At 37.0% G+C, this 16,928-nt stretch overlaps 2 protein-coding genes across 3 annotated transcripts; one reads left to right on the plus strand and one right to left on the minus strand.

The window, feature by feature from the left end:
* Positions 1 to 1,183: 1,183 nt before the first annotated feature.
* On the minus strand, positions 1,184 to 3,070 carry si:dkeyp-75b4.10 (ladderlectin). The gene is made up of 6 exons (XM_027006158.2): positions 2,980 to 3,070; positions 2,794 to 2,863; positions 2,613 to 2,707; positions 2,384 to 2,518; positions 1,726 to 1,837; positions 1,184 to 1,394 (listed from the first exon to the last, which is right to left on the minus strand). The coding sequence occupies exons 2-6, from the start codon at positions 2,849 to 2,851 to the stop codon at positions 1,300 to 1,302; spliced, it is 495 nt and encodes a 164-aa protein (XP_026861959.2). The 5' UTR covers positions 2,852 to 2,863; positions 2,980 to 3,070; the 3' UTR covers positions 1,184 to 1,299.
* A 6,243-nt stretch (positions 3,071 to 9,313) lies between these two features.
* fgb (fibrinogen beta chain) lies at positions 9,314 to 13,781 on the plus strand. 2 transcript variants are annotated; one of them, XM_027006168.2, is made up of 8 exons: positions 9,314 to 9,445; positions 9,534 to 9,551; positions 9,873 to 10,073; positions 10,776 to 10,959; positions 11,373 to 11,714; positions 12,013 to 12,135; positions 12,684 to 12,969; positions 13,104 to 13,780. In XM_027006168.2, exons 1-8 carry the CDS (start codon positions 9,374 to 9,376, stop codon positions 13,333 to 13,335), a joined length of 1,458 nt encoding a protein of 485 aa, XP_026861969.2. In that variant the 5' UTR covers positions 9,314 to 9,373; the 3' UTR covers positions 13,336 to 13,780. The 2 variants fall into 2 exon arrangements, with proteins under 2 accessions (XP_026861969.2, XP_026861970.2); XM_027006169.2 differs by having other exon boundaries at positions 9,340 to 9,445; positions 9,962 to 10,073; positions 13,104 to 13,781.
* Positions 13,782 to 16,928: the final 3,147 nt, after the last annotated feature.

Genomic DNA, 16,928 nt, shown 5'->3' on the forward strand with positions numbered 1-16,928 from the left:
GAACTGTAAAGAATCAGGATAACATACACACATTCACACACAAGTGTGGATTTTGAGTTGTTCTTGAGGTGGAGGAAACTAGAGAGGTGATAATGGAATGAAATACAGTGCTAACAGAAGCAGACTTTATTTGCCAGCTGTGGAAAATGAAACAGCTTAAATTATTTAAGACTTTATCCAAGAAAAACAGGCTAATATTTCTCAGAAGATGAATTGACCCCTAACTCAGTCAGGCAGGATCAGTCACTGTTGAAGTACTAGGGTTTATTCATTCATGAATTCCAAAGTCTGGAATCAGAATCACATCAAAAAGGAAATAACAAACGTTTTTCAAAACATGTGTGTGTAATACCAGAAGATGGCGTAAAATACTAAAAGATTTGCATTTGGAATACGCTTTGTGAGAACACAAGCCTTCCTCTGCTTTTATATGGTCTTCACACACTTAGCAATCACACTTTAAGGGTATAGAAAAACCCTGGTCCTCCAGTTTATGTTCAAAATGATGAGTAGTTCTAGCAGTTCTCATATTCAGATGCTCCGAAATGGGTCTTAGCTATATGTTATATTATGCACTTGTTTCCTTGTGTGAACTGAAGTGTCTCGTGAACTTTCCATGTACAGGCTAGCCATCAGCTAACAGAAAAGCTAACATAAAACAAAGATTTACATTTGTCACACTGATGCCGTAGGTGATGGATCACATAAGCCAAAAGGTTAATCGTTAGTGAAGTGCAGTTGATTTATTTTTCACCACTATTTACAAGACCATTATTTATCATTTATGCTTTGTTACATTTGAAGTATTTTTTCAACTCATTTACTACTGTTATTATGCAGTAAACAGAACAGGTTAAATCTTAGAAGTGGGTTGTTAATAGTGTTCAGGCTTTAAGGTGAGCATTTGTTCACACTTTTCATATCTGTAAATCAGTTTCCATACGTTTCCATATCTGTTACTGATGATCAAATCTAATGGAACAGAATGTGTCATACAAACTAGCTACATATAAGGATCGGAAAGCAGATAACAAACGTATAGTCAGTTGGCTAGCAATAGTTTAGTGTGCTGACAACCACTGACAACTTAACATTAATGACCAATAAGCATATTGTTTTTTTAAATAAGGTTTTAGCTATTTTTACCTATTTTAGGTGCAAACAGCAAGTCATGAAACTGATATTATTTGAAATTCATGAAAACAAAGCTTTATTAAAAGTTTTTTTTTTTCTAATGCAAGAAAAGTTGTTTGTCAAATGCATTTTTTTGTGATTACAGTTTTGACGACAGGATGACAGTTATTTTGCCATGGGGGGAAACTGAATCTTTGCTTGTTTTTGACACACAGAGTAATGGCCATAACTACAGCGGTCATCATTCCACAGGTGTTCATCTAGAGAATTTCAAAAATCTATTAATCATAGGCATAATCATTGCAAAGAGCATCATTTCATACATGATAGAAAACATTTTTTGTGGAAAAATTTGGTTTCTGAGTGTTTAGGCTGAAGGGTTAAGTGGGTGACTTGTGGGTTTACCTCCATAATTAATTCCTACATATTTCTCCAGCTCTTAGTAGTGACAAGTAATGACAAGAGTATGTTCTTTCTGTGTGCATTCTTCACTCTTAATAATGACAGTAGTGTGTTCTGCAGTTCTTAATAATGGTGAGTGTGTATGAGCACTGTGTATCATTTAAAAAAATGGGGGACTTGTGGGTTTACCTCCAAAGTTCATTTCAACACATTTCTCTGTCCATCCTCCGTTGTTTGGCTCTCCAGAATGCCATGCATCAAAGTCAAACTTGGTACCATCACTCCAAAACCAAATAAAATCCTTGAAAAAAAAAAAACAACAGAAAAAATAATTTAAAAATCTTGTCTTGTAATATATCTAATGAATTATTGTAATAAATGCAGTAAATGTAATAATTGATTTCATAAATTATTTTATGGTAAAAAGTATTTCACCTTTGACCCTGATTTTACTGAGCTGGCAGAAAAGTATTTTGGATTTAGCATTGGCGGGAACAATTCTCTGGAATGGTCCATTTTATGTACTTGTGTAAAATATTTATCTTGTTTATTTATTTATTTCCTTTTTTACCCATACCTTAATCTGCAGACCTAGTTTAATTGTAGTTATAAATAAAGTCCAAAAAAACATGTAGTAATTGTTATTACATTGCACTTAAGAACAATATAACTATGCTCTAAGTGTTACATCAACACAAGATTCAGTTTGTGTTTTCAGGCTTTCATTATTCATTGTCATTATTTTTAATCATTATTTTTACTCTATTCAACAACAACCAAATCCATTTCCTTTGACAAGGAAGGTTGTCAAGGAAGGTTGTCAGTTTAAAGGAGGTCAGTCAGTTACCTGAGGTGCGTCGTGAAGGCCGATCCAGGTACGGTCATACTTTCCAGCCTTACTTTTCACATAGTTCTGGAGGAAATTGTGCGTTTCTTTGTTGTGCACAGATGCAAGGTTGCCCCCCAAGGACAGGCAGTTTTGCTGATGAAATAAAAAGAAAACACTGAGAAGTGTGTATGAAGTTTGCTTGCTATGTAAATTGGGTGCTGACAGATGTGAATTAAAGAGCAGATACCTCGGCCTCAGCCCATGGCTTGGACTCAGCTATGTATTTATAGCAGTATTTTCCAAATTTCTCCCAATCGCTGGGGCACTTTCTTTCAATTCTAACTGTAGCAACACGAAAGCAATTAAAATGAAATTATTAGCATAAGCAACAGCCCAGTATGTTTTTTCAGTATGTTTCATGAATTTACCTGTTTCATATCCATTCAGAGCCAAGATAATGAGGACAAAAACCATGAAAAACTGCATTTTGGGTAAAACCTTTAAAAATACACAGATATAATGTATAATTACAAGAATACTGCTTTGGTTTGGTACAAATAATGCAGGAGTACTGTGAAAATACAGTTCAATGCATGTATTATAAAAAATCATACCAGGGTAGCCACAGTCAATAACACAGCAAGTGAGTATTCCTGCTCCTTTGGTGAAAAGGTTTACCAGCTGAAATAAGGAACCTCCTTTTATACCCGGGCATTCACTTGAAACTATATAGCCAGTAACACAATGCAGCAGTTAAAAAAATCTTGAAAGCATTTCACTCCATATAAGGTAAATATTTTGGTATGGCTGAAAGTTGTTAGCAACATTGGTCAAATTTGACACCATTTTTTTTTTAACTTCCTCTCCTTTCTACCTCTTAGTTTAGTAGGGTGTGGCCAGTGTTCTGGTCAATACCAGCACCATGTTACAGCTCTTCATCTCATTTAAAGTTTGATATACATACAAATTATGAGAGAATCAGCCGAGGTGCAGATTGGAGTAATTTGGCTAAAGCAGCCAAATTAACAATGATGTATATTAAAAACAGAAACCAAGTTGATTGTTTTCACTGACGCTTTACATTGCTTTTTGTCATGTGTGGTAGGTGTACTGGCAGTGACCTGCTGCGCCACTCTTGGGCATCCAGTGCCTACATGTAGTCTGTGGTCCAATGGGCTCCTTCACTAGGTTTTATATCTGACCACAAGCTGTTGCAGTTCCACTGAAGTGCAGCCGACAGTCTAGTCAAGAATATATTGTGTTTGTACACTCACCACCCCCTTTGTTATGATTACATTGCCTCTCTTCATTGTGTATATCTGTCTTATAAGGGTATAATAACATGCTATAACCTGTCTTAAGAGGGTATAATTACACATTACAACCTCTCTGTCGCTGCTCATAATTTGTCAACAACCTTCTGCTTTGTTCATCACTGGTTCGTTTCTGACCACAAGACCACTACACGAGCGAATATGAATTGGCTCTAAGCAAATCATTAACACTGAAATACCATTACTGGCCACTATTAGAAAAGCTGTCTTACGCTTACTGTCAACAACTCCTTTAATAGATGCACTTATCTTAAAGGTGCATTATATACATTTGTATGATAATTGTAATTATTGGTATATGTTGTCATGTTGTTATCCACCCACCACACCTTTTACCACTGCTTAATATCTGGCCACAGAACCGTCTCTGACTGGATATCAATCTGGATTATTTGTTTATTTGTCACATACATAGTCATACACAGTATAACTCGCAGTGAAATGGTTTGAGAGTGCTCTGTCCAAACTGAGGAAAAAAACAGGGGTGTATAGGGAAATATATATCTATATATATACAAAATAAATTAACAATGTATGTACAATATATGTATAATATGTTTATATACACAATGTACAATGTATATATGGATATGTATGTACACAATGTACAGTTCCAGCTTACAATTGACATATTTACAGTTACATGGTGGTGGTGGTCCCCACAGTTTATCAGTTTCCCTGATTCAGGGCCTGAATGGCCTGTGGGAAGAAGCTCCTCTTCAGTCTCTCTGTCTTGGTCTTCAGGGAGCGAAAGCGCTTCCCTGACCTCAACAGAGAGAAGAGCCTATTGTTGGGATGGGTGGGGTCCTTCACAATCCTCCTGGCCTTGATCTGGCACTGCTTGTAATAGATGGTCTGCAGGTCAGGAAGTTCCATATGAGTGATGCACTCTGCTGAACGCACCACCGTTTAGAATGGTTGTCTGTCCTGCTTGGTGCTGTTCCCAAACCAGACTGTGATGTTCCCCGTAAGGATGCTCTCGATAGTGCAGGTGTAGAAGGTCCGCAGTACCTTGGAGGGCAGTCTGAAGTCTCTTCAGTCTGAAATCATCAGAAACTCAGCAATGCTTGTGGCATGGTTGTTGGTATTGTTCAGGTATGACTCTATGAGTTATCAACAGGGTTGCTGGAGTTTTTACACATATACATGTTACTGTGGAATTGAGAATGGTCAATCATCCAAAAATAGCCAGACTTTGGCAGTTAGAGAGCTGTTGCTCTTCATCATTTTATTGTTAATCCCTTGCCATAAATGAACAGACACAAACATTTTCTTTATGGAGATGAGAAGCAAAATCCTAAATATTACAAATTGTTTCATCATTTGTATTCACTATGCTAGGATATTTTCATCACTGTGAGTCTTTTGAATGATCTCTGAATATGTGCTATGAAGTGCTAAATCAGTGAATGCCATGTATTTATCCATGGGTGAAATATAGGTGGTGAAGGACAATCAGTTCTGATGTATGAATTCATTCGAGTTCAAATTCTGCCTCTCTCCAGAATGGTTTGTGCTATTCATATTCCAGGTCTTCAGTGATGGTCCATTTCTGACCATTGTTGGCTATTTTTTTATGGCAAACCACTTTGCTTTTCCTAACTTATTGGCTGAATTTAATTTGCCATCGTGAGATATTTGGATTGGGTTTGTTTATACAGAATATTTCCAGTTAGTAAAACATGGCTACTAACCCCAAATAAAAATGTCTGACATATTTCAGGTCATTTGGAGTATTTATCGCTATGTCTCCATATCTTCATAGCTGAAACGTCAAATGAATTCATGCTGTTTCATGGTACAAAATAAGGAAGCATCTTTATTAAGAAATGTGTCGACATTGTGCAGTTTATGTTTTTCATGATGATATGACATTCTTTGTCACCTATAGGTTGCTCTCTTCTTTATTTCATTAAAGTTAAAAATGTATTTGCACAACATTGCACATTTTCACAAAATACAGTACATATTTTCAACTGAATTTCATTCATTGTGTCTTTTCAAAATAAATAATCCACTCATACCAGTACAAAAGTGTTTCAGTGTTGCTAATTTGCTGATGTATTATAGCCTGTGAATGTACATCTGCACAATGCATCTATGATCTATGAGATAAGTGGACTTAATATACTGGATATTCTGATTCATATATATAAATATTGTACATACTACATTTAGTAAAGTGTAATAAGAGCTTAGAAGATTGAAAGCTGTGGCCTGGGTCAGTTCAGGATTTCATAATCCACGTAACAAAAAATGAAATCTTGTGCAACTACATAAAGTCAACTTCAACAGTTTTACACAAGACTGTAGCTAAAAGGCCATAAATCTACATCTTAGTGTTTGATATCAGTGTAACATATCTGCAGTCATTGAGTTTCCTCCCTCTGAGGTCCACTCAAGTGGAAATAAAGTTCAATTTCCTTTCTATCCCCATCCTGGGAATGCCTTCATATGTTGCTATTGATATTAGGTAAGGGTGTAGATTAGGTAAAATTGTAAATCTGGGGGTCCATGGGCATTAAGATTTATGGTAAATTTGGATGTTATGATGTTCACCTTTCTTTTGTCACTCAAGTTTGTTGACTGAGCATAGCGGAGTGCTGATGTTCCAGGGTGCCCTCATGCATATGTTTCCTTCTGGCTCTTTCCTTTTAGCTGTGCTCCCATAGCTAGATCTACCGGAGTCCATCATTGCACATTATAGTTCCCTAATTTATACATAGTCATCCCTGGACATGCCTAATCTAGTCTCTCTTTCTGCAGAGGAACACCTACCCATGATGTCATGATGTTACTGAGCCTCAACCCGTGGCACCTGCCATGGCTACTCCTACCACCCTCTGATGTGCCCTGTTGTAGCCCATCACACCTCTACCACAGCCAACTACTTCTGCCCTTAATGGACGTTCTCTTGAGGGATGGGTCACAGACACATGTGCACCTTCGGGACAAGACTAGGACCTCTGGAAAGTTAGACTAGATACGAATTGCTTGTTTTTTCATTTATTTTTCTCTTAAAATTGTTATTATTGTGGTGACCATTGTCGGCCAGAGGAGGATGGGTCCCCCCCCTTTGAGTTTTGGTTCTTGTCAAGGTTTCTTCCTCATGCTCTAGGGAGTTTTTCTTTGCCACTGTTGCCCTTGGCTTGCTTACTGGGGGCTTGGACTTGGACATTTGTAAAGCTGCTTTGTGACAACATCTGTTGTAAAAAGTGCTATAAAAATACATTTGATTTGATATTGCACTATTTAGGAAAGTAGCTCTGAAGTGCAATGAAATTTTAAGAAAACTGGCATTGCAGACTATTTGACTGTCTTTCCTTCTTTCATTTACCAAGGTTACTTTGTGGTCATGAACCAAATAAATCAATATTTGCTCAATTTATTTTTAAGGCATGTATTAACATTTGAGGCCTACTTAAATCCATGTAGCACATCCAAATAATTTAAACTTTTTTACATAGATATAGGTTGTACTACTGTGCAAAATATGTCCCTGTGACAGTTTGAATGAAGGGACAAGACATACTTGAGTTCTTTGGACTTGCTAGACATGCATACTTAGGAAAGACTGGAGCCACCTGTGTGCTTAAATAACTTGAGTGTACCAAGGTGCAGGTGTATGTGATGATCAATAAGTGGACGATTGGTAGAAGGGCTGGTTAGACAGGTTGGAGGTGTCTGATTGGATGGGTGATAGAGACGTGTGTTTTGTGGGTGATTGAGTATGAGTATGAGTATGTGTTTGACTAGGTGTGGGCTGGAGAATGGCTAACATTTTAGTGGTAATCAAAATAATCCTTCAAGCAGTGGTTTGAGGAGTACTGTAAGAAAGTCTCAGTAAGCTCTTTTGTTCATGGCTCCTTGCTTTTAACCTATTAACACAAATGCCTCAGACATTCCAGTAATGACCTTGGATTCTGTGTATGCCCTTGAGTTTTATTTATAAGCCCATCACTGTGAGTTAGGAGTGAGTTCGTGATCTCTGAACCGCAGGAGAACACTGCATTTCCTTTTATTTGTAGCTACTATGGTTTAAATCATGGATCATAGCTTTTATAGACTTGTCTAGATCTTGAGAGAGTTTATACAGATCATCTGCACAGACAAGGAGACTGCTTTTAAAAACCTTACCATACACACTACTGTAAAAGTCATTGGTTTAGCAACATCAAAAGATTCATTTTGTTTCCCATGTTGTGTGACATGATGAATAAACCACTGTTTATGTTTTTTTTGTGGCATATGGCATTTTAACAATTTCAAGCACCAAGCAATGAACCAACAAGATTAGCTTTGTCCGATACATCTGAGAATATCATATTACATGCTAACTGCAGAACTGTAAAAAAACAACAAAAAAAAAACTGAAAGTATGAAAACAATGTGCGCAGATTTAAAATGATTCAGAAGTGGATTATTCCAAGTTTATGAGTACTCAACATTAATTATAAACAATCAGAACTGTGCTGGTTGAATTCTGTTTTATTTGATCTTTGATATGTAGCTGGTGCTGTAGTTCATCTAAAACCGCTGCTTGTGTTCTGCCATCTCATGGTACTCTATACTGAGAAATGGCATCAAACTGATGATTCAGCAAGTGATTCAGTGTGTTTTGTGTGGTCACTGTGTTCATCCGATAAAGGTTCAACCATTTACCACCCACACCTTAGACTAAGAATCAAGGAGAAAAACAAAGTGTACACTTTGTACCCACCAATAATGGTGTCTGCATGCACACGTTTGCACTAGACAATTCTGGTGAACCTAATTCCAAATGAATTTGTATATCATTAAAGTATCATTTGCATATCATTAAATATTTTGCATATCACTAAAGTACATTCTTTTCTGGTATTAACACCTAAATAACATCCGTCAGCCATGACCGGCCACACTTGCGCAAACATTGGAGCATGACACTTTGAGCTTTAGGAATTTTCCTAAAACAAAAAATCATACAGCTAAATGTTTTATAGCATTTTTTCTTGTATAGGCTCCATTTTGGCAAAGACCAACAGACTCGATTATTATTATTATTATTATTATTATTATTATTATTATTATTATTATATGTAACAAAATTCCTAAAAAAAGGGAAATATAATATATATATCAGTGATAGATAAAAATGTCACTAAAATTCTGTCCAATTTGATTATTACAGCTTGCAAACAAAGTTCTTGTTTTGCCTATTAATTATTTTAAAATGTATAAAAATGAAATACATTTTTGCTTAACAAAGTAGTTAAAGTTATGTCATTTGCAACTTGATAATGCAGCAAAGTAGTCTCTGTTTAGCATAAAATGAGCAGAATAATTAATATTTTTCACACCACTGCAGGTTCCCTCACTGTTTTCCCTCTGAATGTACAATTCAAATTATTACAAATTAGTCAATGTGCATAATTGTGCTGCTTTCAACTTGCAACATAGAACATCTATGTTGCCACATTTCCCAAAAATGATTCTCTAAGTGTTTGCTGATACTAAGATCTCTTGAGTTAATGAATACCCAACATGCCCTTCAGTCAATCCTATAACAGTGCAGGATTAACATGTGGGAGGTTTGGAGGGGGCCATGGGATATAAATGCAGGAAGTGTAGTACTGAGGGATGTACTAAGAATAAGTGGGGCCACAGTCAGTGTCTGAGTGCCTTGCTTTCCAGAATGAAGTTCCTCCTATTGCTCTGTCTATGTGTGAGTGGAGCGCTCACTCAGGATTATGATGATTACAATTCGGTATGTGGATTCACATGTATTTATTTTCCCATTTCTGTATGGTCTGAATAAAAAAGCAGTTATTTGACCTGTTCTCTCTCTGTTGCAGGAGTCAAAAACACTACCGGTAAGTCTTCTTTTTTTCCTTGGGACCTGTGATCAAAATAAAATTAAATTAAAGACTGTAATGAGTAATTCAACAGTTCTAAAGTTCTTATGAGGAAGGTCATGGTAAATGTTAGAGTAACTGGTATAGTAGTGTTTGAAATTCAAAAGAAAACATGAAGGCTCAGAATTGAGCACAGTGCTGTAAACCTCCAAGAAACAGAAATGTCCTAATTTAAAAAGGGATTTAACTACAAAATATACTCACAAAGAATGTTCACGGACTGTCCAACACTTTGCAAACTCAGACCCTCTAAAAGACTTTGGTGATTGTCTTCTTTAGCCCAAAGAAGACGTAGATCCCCGAGGTCATCGACCTGTTTCCAGGGGCCGTGAGATTTACATACCTGTTGTGGCTCCACCCCCAATTAGTGGAGGCAGCCGTTATTCAGCACGACCAACTGACACCCCATTGAGAGGTGCTCAAGAGGAACCAGAGGAGCAGCCAGACAGTGGTGGATGCACCCACGCTTCAGAGTCAATGGTAAAGGCTATGTTCCAGTCTAACAATTAAATATGAGTACCAAATAGATACACAAACTCACATTTATGCAAAAGGACATTTTGTTCATTTGTTTGGCCTTGTCTGATTCACAAATTCAAGTTGGTCAAATCAGCGGTATTTATGTACTTATGGTGATAGACAGGTCAATGCTGCCCCTTAGCAAAAAGATTAAGTATACTATAAAAACTATACTATAAACATTTAATGGTCCTACTTTTCTTATTATTGAAGGAGATACTGCCTAATCTATTGTAAAGTGACCAGTTAATATGACTGCTAATTATACCTAATCCAGTTACAGAGTCCCTTGAGGAATGTAGGATAAGCTTCCTTAAGAGTTTCTTATTAAAGGATATATTTTCATTGGAACACTGCTTGCCAAGTCCCTTACACAAGATTACATTGACATAATGAAACTTATAAATCCAATAAAAACAGTATTTGTTACACAAGATTACACTGACATGTTAATACTTCCAATGTAAATTTAATACAACCACAACTTTTCTACCTTTTCCTATCGTATATAATTCACCAAACCCTGGTCATGAGATCAGCAAACCAACACACTATATCCATCTAAAACAAAGTATTGTGAAGATGTGGTTAGTGGAATGGGATTGGTGGAAGGTCAGTGACCACTGTTCATACTGGTTTGACTTCTTGTTGTTCTCCCTGTAGGGGGTGCTGTGCCCTACAGGCTGTGAGCTGAAAGTAGCTCTGCAGAAACAGGAGCGGAGTGTTAAGCCCACCGTGGCTCAGCTGAAGAAAGACGTGGAGTCTCTGTCCCACACCTCAAACTCTGTCTTCAGATATGTGGTGGACATGACTGCAGAGGTCACAGAGAGACAGAGAATAAGCAGTGGTAAGAGCACATCAGAATTAGACATGAACTCACACAAGAGTATGTTAGCATTAAATTAGAAGGTCGATCAGTTGTAAATATTAAATATTATTATAAACTCGGTCCAAATAGTTCTTTCCTTTTAATGTTGAGTTCATGTATGAATGTGAAGCGCCTTTCTCCAAAGCCAACTTAAAGGCTATTCAAGTTAATAAAAGCAGCAGTTAAAAGTTCCATGATTACACATACTATATTGGTTCAAAATGAATTACCAACAATTTGCATATTTTTTTTACCAATTTATTAATGTTTGGTTTTATGTAAAACCAATTATTAATTATCCTTATGTCAGATGAAGTCCATAATGATCTGGAAGTTTGGTCCATTTCCTTTGGACATAGACATACATGTGAACCTTTTCTCTACACCCTTAGGTAATGACCAGCTGTCTAATCAGTACACAAATGACCTAGAGACTCAGCATGTCTTTGTAAAGGAGACTGTAGACATCACATTTCCTCAGAATATTAAAATTCTTCAGTCTGTACTGGAAAAAATCAGAGACAAGATCCAGCGGCTAGAAAAAGCCATAGCGGCTCAGAAAGACAAATGCGCAGAGCCGTGTACAGTCTCCTGCCCTATTCCTGTGGTGTCCGGGAAAGACTGTGAGGACATCATCCGCAAAGGAGGCACCACATCAGAGATGTACCTGGTGCGGCCAGAAAGCTCACAGCCGCCATACAAGATCTACTGTGATCAGGAGACCGAAAGAGGAGGTGCTTGTGCTTTTGTTGTCTTTGCGGATGCCTTTATACAGAGTGCATTAGAACAGAGGAAAACTCAAAGAGCTTTAAGAAAACACCTCCAGTTGTTAGATTTGCGGTTTATGCATTTGGCATTGCAGCTAATCACTGGCACCAAATGAGCACCATATATTTTTCAAGTTTCAAGTTTCAAGTTTGGTTTATTTGTCACATACATAGTCATACATAATATAACTCGCACTGTCTATTGTAAAAGTATTCTCTAGGAGAGTTGAAAAGATGTAGGTTCCTAACCATTCCTTTTTCCCAGGCTGGCTGCTTATTCAGAGTCGTCTGGATGGTAGCGTGGACTTTGGCAGGCGCTGGGATGAATACAAGAGAGGTTTTGGAAACATTGCCTTTGATAAGGGGAAAGGTCACTGCAACACTCCTGGTAAGGTGATTGTAAACTTGTAAAGTCATAGTCTGTTAAGCATCATACTATAGCAGAGAAAACTAGGTAGAAGACATTCCTACTTCAGAAATAAACTTTGTTTTTAACAACAAAGCCTTTAACAAGGCTGACATACAACTGACCCAAGCAAACAAGGATTGAACTAATAGGGAAACTGGAGATAGCTATCTAAAAGAGACACACACACATAAGGAGGGTAATACATTGCCAAACACCAATTTAACCAAAAAGGGCACAACTACCTAAAATAAACACATGCACACACACATTACCTGGATCAACTGTTGAAAACATTTTCAACTACTTTACAGTCAGCTTGGAGGTGCATGGCATTCTGGGAGTTCTAGCTGTGCCCTCCTTGCTCTATCATTGGCCAGTGGCAGACACAACACTACTGCATGATTTAGTTTGCTCAATCTTTCAGTTTACCAGCAGTTCATTTGCTAAATTTGTAAATGTCTGCGTTATTATACATCACTTTTTCCCCTCCATATTTCATTAAGTTTCACTTCTGCTTTGCTCTTTAGGTGAGTACTGGCTGGGTAATGACCGTATCAGTCAGCTCACCAAGATGGGCCCTACTGAAATCCTGATTGAGATGCAAGACTGGACAGGTGTTAAGACAAAGGTACAGTATCAGCAGTTCACCGTGCAAGGGGAGTCCACAAATTACATCCTGGCTGTGGGCAAGTACTCAGGGACAGCTGGAAACACACTGTTGGAAGGGGCAACAGAGCTCCAAGGTGAAAATCGCACCATGACTATCCATAATGGCATGATGTTCAGCACCTTTGACAGAGACAATGACAGATGGTGAGCACTGCTTGCTTTACATAATGTCCTGGGAATACAGAAATATATTTATGGAGACATAATCCACATCTTCACAAGAGTGAAGTGTGTATGTCAAAACAAACACTGATATATCTCAATTTTTGTTTATATAGGGTTCCTGGTGATCCTTCAAAGCAATGTTCAAAAGAGGATGGTGGTGGTTGGTGGTACAATTCATGCCACTCGGCCAATCCTAATGGCCGATACTACTGGGGGGGCTCCTATACAAAACACATGGCCAAACATGGAACAGACGATGGTATAGTGTGGATGAACTGGAAGGGCTCATGGTATTCCCTCAAGGCCATCAGCATGAAGATCAGACCATATTTTGTTCAGAGATAAAGTGAACACACAGACAAATCTACACACACTCACATATGCATGCATGCTACTGTTTTAAAAGAATAAAACAAAAGGTACAATGAGATGCTTTTAGAGTGACCATGTCTGTCCTTAAGTTTTTGTTTTTCCTCATAATGCTAGGAATGTTAGAATAAATTACATAGCCAAAAGGTAAGAAGAAAGTAAATTGTGGCATCAGTAACAATGTTGTGTTACGATCACAAAAAATCTTTGGTTGTTTAAAAGTTTCTGTGGAGCTTTATAAAATTATTTATGCACAGTATTTTTGGTTTTAAAAGAGAATAAAATGTGATCTCAGTATATATGCAAAAACAGACAAAACCTGAAGAATACATATGGTCTACAAAGTACTCATTAAAGTTACCCTACAATGAGTTTTCATCTTCAGTTGTGTTTTATTATTACACGCATACACAGATATTTATATGTTCGGTAACAGTGGTAGCCTAGTGGGTTTTGGGCAACCAGTTGGAGGGTTGTTTGTTTGAATCATTCTGCTGTCAGCTCCAGGGGCAGTGTACACTGGCTGACCCTGCACTCTGACCCCAGCTTTTAAAGAAGCTGGGATATGTGAAGACTGCATTTTGTTGCCTTGTACTGAGCTATGACAATAAACTGAATCTTAATCTTAATATCTATAATATCCAGAACACATAGCATAAAACAGTAAACACTGGAAAAAACACACACACAAAAAAAAAATCACATTTCCCCCTGTTAATAAGACTATTTAGTCAATATTATTCTTCTGTACTGTAAAGTTCTTAAAATCAGATCTTGTACAGCAACAGGAGTTCAGCAAGCTTGAATAGCATGCAGACACAATGTAATTTAACAAGGCTCAGCCACACTTACAGTTTTCAGAGGAACCTTCCTACATTAAAGTAAGCCCTTGACCCATGTGGAACCTTGCAAGCTGCAAGTCTGAAATCATAAATGAACAAGCAATAAACAATTAACAAGCAATAAACAATTAATGAATTCCCATAGCAGAGTCTGAAATCCACCACTCAGAAGACATGAATTGCACCAAGCAGGAAAGACGGGCTCTTCAGAGAGTAGTGAATTCAGCTGAGTATATCATTCAGACTTTCTGACCTGCTGTTTCCTGACCTCCAGACAATCTACTACAACCAGTGCTGGATCAAGAACCGGAAGTTTGTGAAGGACCCCAGCTATCCCAACAATGGACTATTTTCTCTGTGTTGAGGTCAGGGAAGTGCTTCTGCTCCCTGAAGGCAAACACATAGAGGATGAGGAGGACCTTCATCAGGCTATACAGGCTCTGAACCATGGCAGCAACTAGAAGCAACCTCACACACACACACACACACACACACACACAGTCAACTATGCTTATCTTTACACTGCACACTACTGCCAATTTCTATATTTCTATATTGTTTATATTTAGTATACATTACAATTATATTCAGCTTTTTGAATTGTAGCCAATGTTCCTGACCATTACAATTGTGCATGAATTTCTTTACAGAATGCCAGAACTTCACACATAAAACATATTCTGAGCCAGCAAAGCTGTGAGGAGTCAAACTGGTCCACCACACTTGATTATTTTCTAACCTGCTCCGCCTAAATCTTTAATCATGTGCGTCATTCATAGCAATGAAAAATTGTCATTTGTATTTTTAACATACAAATGAATAACTAAGACAAAACCAGATAGCAAAAATATCAAAGGTTACAAAAGAACTTGACATTAATTTGTCTTCTTACCATGATTACCAAGATTATGCTGCTGCACCACTGTCATTAATTTATACGTCTAAAATTAAATACTCAAGCACTTTATTTATTTGCTTTTTATTCTATGGTTTGGTTGCAGTGAGGTTAAAATTGTTTGGTTTATGATAGCACTCTTGAAGATAAAATTTAGAATCAATCCAGTGTTAAAACATAGCTTTGCTTGGTATTAAACTAAACACTGTTGGCTTTAGCAAGAACTCATTGCTATGAGTGCATGTCTAAGCCCTGCATATCCATATATCTGACCCCTGACCACCTGAAACTAGACTAAAGTTATTTAACCCCATAACAATTACAGTCAGCAAACAATTACAGCAAACAATTACAGTCAGATTAATAAAATTATGTTAAAGGATATAATAATTAATTATTATTCATTATTAGTATTAATAATTATTAATTAATACCTTTTATTAGTAGTGAAGACAAGATAGGTTAAAACAGAAAAGAAAATAGTAGTAGATAGCTTCACATAAACTCTGAATTCTGCAAAATTGGCTTTTATGCTTCTGTTGACATCATGGATTTTAGCTCATTATTTAGGCACACTGGTTAAGAAGATCTACTCAGGTATTAAAGTAATCCTATTTATTTCACTATGCTACTTGTGCAACATAATAGTGATTATGTAGTTTCAGTACAATAGTACCGATAGACCAGAGCCCTCACAGTAAGATCCGATTGTATTCATTATTGATTTCACATTTCATAACCATTTCATAGGGCAACTCTGTACTCAGGGTGACCCCCTGATATCAGTGCAGACTACGTACACTCCTGATACTGGCCAGCACCAACTTCATGCCAAAAAAGCAAATATATAAAGATGCAATACCAATAACAATAATAATATTAATAATAATGTGGGTCATTTCTGTTTTCAATACAATTACATTTGTTAATTTTGATTTTGCATTCATATTCTATAGATAAATTCTGTACTGCCTCACTGGGAGATATATACAATAAAGCCAAGTTTTAAAGCATTTTTTTTCTCTCTTTTTGGTAGTTTTGGAACTTGGACAACATTGTCCAAATTCAAACCCCCCCCACCCCCATGCCATCCGCTACACAGCCACATCCACAAACACACACAGTTATTAGAGATCCTAGCTTTTACACTGATTAACCCCATCAGTCTTTTTCACAAAATGCGTTTCTATATCGTAACAGTGCAGTAGCTTTTTTTATTTAGTTAATATGATTGTTTTCACATCTATGTCCTAATTTTGCTCCACTCCCCTTTGAGTTTTGTCCTTAATGCATTACTGCATATATATATAAAATGCTGCATCAAAGTCATTTAATTACACTTATTATCTGTCACCAAGGGGGAAAAAAATTGTTGGATAATTATATGTCATGGAATGCAATAAGATTTATGATATAGATGTTCATAAATAAATATAATATATAATAAATACAATATAATAAATGCAGCTCTTGTGACCTTTCTTCTTATCTAGCCTCCTTACAAATCAGATAGCAAGCATTTTAGCCCTTATGCAGTGACCCACTGAGCTTAAATCAAATAAAGTCTACGATTTTGTATGTCTGTCAGAATTCATATATCTTCTAGGAGCTTATCCATAACCACCTGGTTTTGTTCAATATCCTCAAACTTTGTTAGGAGCTTTGAACGGACAAAAGGTATTTTTCGATATTCAAGAGATATGGGTGGTTGAACAATAGGTTGCAGTCGCAATTCCTGGTTCCTATAGATTGTGTTTTGCTTTGCTGCCAAGCTCAGGTCATATTTAGCCATCTTGTCCTCCATGGCTTTGAAGACCTTATGATCAGTGTGA

Source organism: Electrophorus electricus, chromosome 16, assembly GCF_013358815.1.
Source record: "Electrophorus electricus isolate fEleEle1 chromosome 16, fEleEle1.pri, whole genome shotgun sequence".
Lineage (NCBI taxonomy): Eukaryota > Metazoa > Chordata > Actinopteri > Gymnotiformes > Gymnotidae > Electrophorus > Electrophorus electricus.